This window comes from Syngnathus scovelli, chromosome 9 (assembly GCF_024217435.2).
Source record: "Syngnathus scovelli strain Florida chromosome 9, RoL_Ssco_1.2, whole genome shotgun sequence".
Classification (NCBI taxonomy): Eukaryota; Metazoa; Chordata; class Actinopteri; order Syngnathiformes; family Syngnathidae; genus Syngnathus; species Syngnathus scovelli.
The window spans coordinates 8,773,008-8,780,075 of record NC_090855.1 but is presented as its reverse complement, the minus strand read 5'-3'; the positions used below and the strand labels follow the sequence as shown (position 1 = coordinate 8,780,075).

At 41.0% G+C, this 7,068-nt stretch overlaps 1 protein-coding gene across 2 annotated transcripts; it reads left to right on the top strand.

Annotated features, from left to right (window-relative positions):
• Positions 1 to 304: 304 nt before the first annotated feature.
• fzd6 (frizzled class receptor 6) lies at positions 305 to 7,046 on the top strand. 2 transcript variants are annotated; one of them, XM_049730752.1, is made up of 8 exons: positions 305 to 474; positions 1,366 to 1,764; positions 2,831 to 3,027; positions 3,110 to 3,689; positions 3,856 to 4,275; positions 4,807 to 4,955; positions 5,047 to 5,394; positions 5,867 to 7,046. In XM_049730752.1, the coding sequence occupies exons 2-8, from the start codon at positions 1,588 to 1,590 to the stop codon at positions 6,021 to 6,023; spliced, it is 2,028 nt and encodes a 675-aa protein (XP_049586709.1). In that variant the 5' UTR covers positions 305 to 474; positions 1,366 to 1,587; the 3' UTR covers positions 6,024 to 7,046. The 2 variants fall into 2 exon arrangements, with proteins under 2 accessions (XP_049586709.1, XP_068508106.1); XM_068652005.1 differs by lacking the exon at positions 305 to 474 and adding an exon at positions 553 to 700.
• The last annotated feature ends 22 nt before the right edge of the window (positions 7,047 to 7,068 follow it).

Here is a 7,068-nt window from a genome sequence, read left to right as displayed (position 1 = left end):
CCCGCTGGTCACATGGACATTGATAAATAAGGGGGCCTAGCGGCACCAAGTGGATACTATAGGAATAGCAACGTTTGTATGCGGAGTCAATGGCTGAACACCAGGGGTCCTCGTGGGGTCTCTAAAAGGTTGAAATTTCAGATGCCCTGCTGCTTCACAGAATCAATTTCCACCAAAATTAGCTACAATTTTCTTTTTTTTATTTTCAGGCACTTTAATTTCTGTGACAAAAAGTCTATGATCACCGCTGGTGTCAAAACAAACGATGTTGCGAGCACGCACTCACACGCGCGCACAGTCGAGATACACAATTTTCCTATGGACCCAAAGGCAGCAGGAGGTTAGAGTAGCCCAACGGGAGCTGGTTAGTTTTTTTTTTTGTCAGGAAACACGCTATCAAATTTCACTCAGAGTTTACTCCAAAGTTATCCATGTATCAAGCTCCAGCTCAAACTTGGTTCATAACAGTTGTTGGTAAGTTTGTTTGTTCATTCCTCTTGTTTGCTTTTTCAAAGTTTTGTGTTGCTACAGAATTGTTTTGGCCCCCACTTGCCTTTCAACGTTAGCAGCCGAGGCAACGATATTTACTGCGCAGTGCCAGAAGTTGGTGCTTTGCTGCCTGAAGATCGATACCTGTTTACGGGTATTAACCTGCAATATTATATTCGTTATGGTAATAAATTTCTCCATCCCTCCTCCGGTAAGATTACAGTCGTCGAAATGCATTGGTTGTGTTATTGTTATTGCATATTCGCTAATCTGTTAAGAGAACGCAACTAATGTATTAAATGGCACATAATCAGAAAGTGATTTTTTTTACGAGTAGTATGCAAATGACAGAGCTGTAATATGGGGTTATAAGTAAATCGTTGTACTGCTGTGTTTGAATGGATTTCCGTCTCCATAAATATCCTTTACTCGACCACTTTTATACATATTTCTTACTGTAAGAGGCCCAATCAAATACTCTACAGTCTTGATACAGGTATGATAGTAAGTTATCAATAATAATAATAATAATTAATAATAATAATAGTCCCAACCATTCCAGATTTCAGATTAATATTGCAAGTGAGGTTGTGGATACATTCCGAAGTCATGTTTAATGAGTCCAAACAAGTTGAGACTTATTGGACTGAATCAGCGTGGATTTTTAAAATTCCCACCCACATACGGACAGGACTGTGCTATTCCATCCAATTGATGTCTTTGTGTTGGAGCTCAAGTGATCTCTAGGGAAAATGAGGAGTTACGTATATCTCGTAATCTTGAAGTTGAGTGCTTGGATGGATTTGTTGAACAACAACATGCATGTATGCAAGCTGCTGGATGGTTAACTCTTGCTCTATTGTTTTCTAATTTCAGTTATGTTGGCTGTCTCTCTCTAAAAACACATGCAGCGGGCTAATGGGGAAGCACCACCATCTGCTCCTTCCACCGCCTCCAATGAGATGACCCCAGGATAGGTGGAGCCGTGAGAGTCAGGATAATTCACTATTCGGGTTAAGATACCCTCAAACTGAACCTAAAGGAAACAAGTTGTTCACCCTGGAAAATAAATTATCCCAAAGGTTCCAGTGAGCCCTCATGATGATGATGTTAGTGTGGTTGAGTCTGCTTTGGCTGCAAAGCTGTAGTGCTCACAGCCTCTTCACCTGCGAGCCAATTCGGGTTCATCGGTGTATGGGGCTGTCCTACAACATGACTTTCTTTCCCAACATGATGGAGCACTATGATCAGGATGTTGCAGCCAATAAAATAGAGGTGAGTGACAAACGCCTCCACCTTAACTTTTGTAACAAATGACATAAGCATCAAGCAAAAGTGAATCGATTCACCAATGCATTTCATGCAATTTATTTTTAAAATTCTTAACTGTCACACACACAATTGTAAGGCCTTTATTCTAGTTTAATTTCAAATTGTACAGTCCGTCTTAGGGTCTTCACTCTTTTAGAGGTTCCACTGTTTTTCCAAAATTAAAACAGTAGATAAGGGGCAAGCCTGTGGTTCCTTGGTGGTTATAGATAGTCAAATTGAGAAAATACAGTACAGACATTTATTCACTGCTGCTCAAAATATTGTTAGTATTATGTTGTCTTGTCTCTTGGCAGAATTTATTTTCTCCAATCATTGCATCACATCGCCTTCCCGAAGGCTATCTCGGTTTGGGTTGCACATGTTAGAATGGCAAGCATGAAAGGTGCTGAGGGAATCTTTTGTGTGTCATCTGGCAAAGTTAAAGGCTTCTGATTTCACATCGGCCTCAGCCACAGGCAACTAATCATCAACTTTGTTGTGTGCAGCCTTTGATTCGTTCAGGAAGGGGATGGACACGCCCAGAGTCACACAAAGCCCGTCCTGCATACCACAATGAATACACTCTCTCTGTTAATCACTCACTAGTTTCATATTCTGCACACAGTCATACCTCCTCAGAGAAACTATGCAGTGTCTTATCAAAGCCTGTACTGTGTAATCACCTAGGCCTTCAAATTTAACCCAGCTCACCCTTTCACAAAGGATTTTCAGGAGTAGACTTTCTCTTGTTTAGCCCATGGGCCAACATTCCACTGGCATTCACCTGTATTTGAAAGTTATACATGTCAGGATACAAATGGGATTGAAACAAGCTGTGGCATATTTATGGAGGGATCATTTCAGATATCTCAAGATTATTTTTACAGTTTTTTTTGTTTTTTGCTAACTAATCATAAAAGAATGAGTTAACAAAAGTACTGTAATTCAGGACCAAACATGTGACCTGAAATGCAACTTGTATCTTTGCTCAGCAATTCTTCTGAATGTTTTCTCTTTAATGTCATTGCAGCCATTTATGCCCTTGGCAAGTCTTCGTTGTTCCCCAAATGTCCACCACTTCCTGTGCCAGGCTTTCTTCCCAGTATGCACTGAGGAAAATACAGTGCTGCAGCCTTGCCAAGAAGACTGTGAGGCAGTAATGTCCGATTGTCAGGCGACCATTCAGATTTTTGGCATTATTTGGCCTCCTGAGCTACAGTGTGACAAGTAAGTAATACTCATGAATTATGCAAGATTAGTTCATTGATGGATTTTTTTTGTATGGATATTTTTTTTTTTTCTGTTTCAGACTTGACCCATGTGGCTTAGGAGATCGTACCAAGCTTCCCACAACCACCCCAATGAGCTCAATATCTGCTAAAAGGGATTTGGGCTTTTGGTGCCCACTGCAGTTGAAATCTAAACCTGGCCACGGCGCATCATTCCTTGGAGCTCAGGACTGTGCTCCGCCTTGTTCCAATATGTATTTTAAACCCAACAGCATCGAATTTGCCAAGAATTTTATTGGCGTGTGCTCCATCATTTGCTTGAGTGCCACTCTCTTTACCTTCCTTACTTTCCTCATCGATGTCAAACGCTTTCGCTATCCCGAGCGTCCCATAATCTTCTATGCCGTCTGCTACAGTTTTGTTTCACTCATATACTTTGTTGGCTTCCTGCTGGGCAATGGCGCAGCCTGTAACAAGGCAGTCCACCCTACTGGTGTGGACACAGTTGTCTTGGGCTCCCAAAGCAAAGGCTGTACTCTGCTTTTTATGCTCCTCTACTTTTTCTCAATTGCTGGAATCGTCTGGTGGGTCATACTCACCATTACCTGGTTCCTGGCAGCTGGACCCAAATGGAGCTGTGAAGCCATAGAGAAGAAAGCGGTAAGATTAAAAGATTATATCTGGAAGTGAACACATGAAAACATTTAGCTCTGTTCCGACAAGACTGAAATGAATTTGAGGCTTCAGATTTGCTCAGAAGTGACAGTCTTTAATAAGCTTCCATGTTGCATGCTCTTCAAAGATCTCTTGTGTGTTCTGCCCTTAGGTGTGGTTCCACACCGTCGCCTGGGGAATCCCCGGAGCTTTAACTGTCATGCTGCTAGCCCTGAACAAGGTTGAAGGGGACAACATTAGCGGGGTTTGCTTCGTGGGACTCTACGATCTGGATGCCCTGCGCTACTTTGTGATCGCGCCCCTGTGTGTGGGGGTCATAGTTGGTCTCTTCCTCATCCTAGCGGGCATCATTTCTCTGAATCACGTGCGGCAGGTTATACAGCACGACGAGCGCAACCAGGAGAAACTCAAAAAGTTTATGATCCGCATAGCTGTGTTCAGCTGCCTCTACCTGGTGCCACTGGTCACCTTGTTAGCATGTTACGCCTATGAACAGAGTCATCGCAGCACCTGGGAGAACACATGGATCAATGACCGCTGCCAAGAATATAGCATCCCCTGCTCACACAAGGTAGGTGTAACACTCTCGGGAGGTAGAGGAATGAGCTAAGGCTAAAAAGCAGAATGGGTTACTTTGAATCAATTGCTAGGTGGAGTAGAGAAAAAAAATCGAATTAATTTTCACTCAACAGATCTTGGCTTAAAAAATACATTGCCTCACTTTAAGCTGAAATGACATTGTAGAATTTTTTATTTTCTGCCATCTCGCAACCGAAGGGCATATATTGACAAACAACCATGCAAACTCACACTTAAGGAAAATTGTACGTTTTCAGTTAAATTAAAGTAATAAGCATGATTTTGGAATGCGTGAGGAAACCGGAGTATGCAGACAAAAGCCACACAAGCATGTGGAGGGCATGCAAGCTCGACACGGAGGCTGGAGCCACAATTCTATCTACCAATCTCACAACTGTGAGGTGGATGTTCTAACCCATTTTGCTTAAAAATACATTGGGAAATGAAAAATTAAGTTTTAGCCATGTGCCCAACACTATAAATGTCCACATGCTCAATAAATATCTTTTCTTTTCCATCTTAGACAACGGAGCATCAACGACCTGACCTGTCTCTGTTTCTGGTGAAGTACTTGATGACCTTGGTTGTTGGAATCTCTGCAGTGTTCTGGGTCAGCAGCAAAAAGACCTGCACTGAGTGGGCCTACTTTTTCAACAGGACCCGCAAAAGAGAGTAAGGATATTTTGGTGACCTTGTCATTTTGACATTGATGATGGACATGTTTAGCTTTTAGGCCCACTTTTTAATGTTTCGTGATTAACAGTCCCATCAGCGAGAGCCGCCGAGTTCTGCAGGAGTCCTGCGAGTTCTTCCTCAAGCATAACAGTCGTGTCCAGCACAAGAAGAAACACTACAAGTCAACCTCACACAAGCTCAAGGTCATCTCAAAGTCTATGGGCACAAGCACCGGCGCCACACCAACCAACGCCTCCGTTGGTGCTGGAACTTCACCTCTGGGAAATCATGAGCGCCAGAGCAAGGGCACTTCAAGCCGAAGCTCCAGGCGTGAGGACAAGGAGCGAGCAGAGGGAGAGAGACGTAGCAAAGGGGGGAGCTCCGGACAAGTTAGCAGCAAATCGTGGAGTTTACACAGCAGAGTACCGGATGCATTGTAAGTTAATTGTTATTGTTAACATTTTATATTCTTGTCTGCGGATTTAATTGGAACTCAAAAATGATATTTGTTGCAAGACTCTTCTCTGGTTTCACACAATCTGCGATGGGACGTTAGTTAACATCCTCCAGTATTTAAAAAATGTTTCCTACAGCAAATTGGATTATTCCATTCCACTATTCTAAGACTTTTATTAGCTAAACAGGTATTTTTTTTGTCTTATTATAGCCTTAGAACTGTAAAATCAAGTTATTGTGATAACTTGTAAAGATAAATGCATAATGTGAAAATGCAGAGCTACTTCACACACATTCATATGAAGGTGTATTTATCACACAAGTGTAAAAACAATTTAACAAATACAAAACAGTTTTTACAAATTGTGTTCTGCTTAAAATGCAGGAAGCCAGCATGCCCCTTATTGCCTCTTATACATAAAGATGTTTTTCCAATTTTGTTTGTGTCATAGGATGACACCAAAGAGTGAGCAGTCAGAGGTCAGACCAGTTCCGATCACACAGCAGGATTCAGCTCAGGGCCCATCTTCCGGCATTGAAGACTCCACCCACCAGCAGGTGCCCAAGGTGTCTGAGGAGGAAAAGGACATAAAGAACAGCAACTGCTGAGACACTGATGGCAGGCACTTGACTCTGATTGTATCCATTAGTTGAGGAAAAGTTACTTAGTGTGCACAGCCACAAAGTAATATTTACCTCCACAACTTCAAAAGTATTTTGTTTTTGTTTTCAATTTGCATTCTGAGTGACTTTAAGATTTGTAGTCATTTAGTCGAGTTTTTACCGCTATAGCTCTATGCCAACTATTACCTGTGGACTGATTTGAAACTGTGAGTCTTCTGTTTTTTCATGGTAATCTTAATGGAAGTCTTAATGTGAATATTCTGTTTTCCCCTCCATTCAATGGATTAGTCACTACACTGGGCATTTTAATGTGAGGTCATGATGTTTCCAAACCTTCAATATGAGGGGGAGTGTCCCTGTGGTTTGTTTAATGTATTCCAGGAAAGAGAGTGTGTCATCAAAAATCATCATACAGTTCTACTTTTAAATCCATATATGGTAAGTCATAATAATTGTATTTCTTTTCTTGAATGTTTTGGTTGTACAGCTCCTCACTCTGTTGGTTGGGCCAGTGAATGTTAATTCCAAGAATGTTTTTAATTTGATAATTTGCTTTATTTAAAAGGTAAGAGCAGATGTTTGACATGTGTCGGTGATGTCATTGTTGGCATTAAAATCTGTCTGTGAAACCAAACTTGCTTTGGTGACCATGCAGAGTTTTTTTTTAATTGATTTGTCAAATTTGTTTTGAGGTTATTTATAAAATACACTACACTTAAGTCTTTCTCTGATTTATACTAGGATTCATTGTCAAAATCTGCAGTGCAAGGATTATAAATTTCATTAAAATGTTACCTTCCTGTTTAAGTGTCAAGGTCGTCTCACTGTGGCCAATTTAAAGGGAAACATTTATCTGTTACAGATGCTGATAGTGGCTATAGCTTTTTTTTTGTATTTACTGACATTGTTTTGCTGCTTCTTATCTCTTTTAAATGCGCCTTTTTAATTGTATGTATTTTTTTTTACAACAAAAAAGCAAAACGTGAATAAAAGATTTTATTGCATGCATCGATGTGCGTTTTTTTTTTCT

Bases quoted from the DNA above. Each gene is read 5' to 3' on its own strand.
- fzd6 (XM_049730752.1), top strand. From the start codon at position 1,588: ATGATGATGATGTTAGTGTGGTTGAGTCTGCTTTGGCTGCAAAGCTGT. The intron at 1,765-2,830 runs GTGAGTGACAAA...ATGTCATTGCAG, and splicing joins TTGCAGCCAATAAAATAGAG to CCATTTATGCCCTTGGCAAG. The intron at 3,028-3,109 runs GTAAGTAATACT...TTTCTGTTTCAG, and splicing joins CCTGAGCTACAGTGTGACAA to ACTTGACCCATGTGGCTTAG.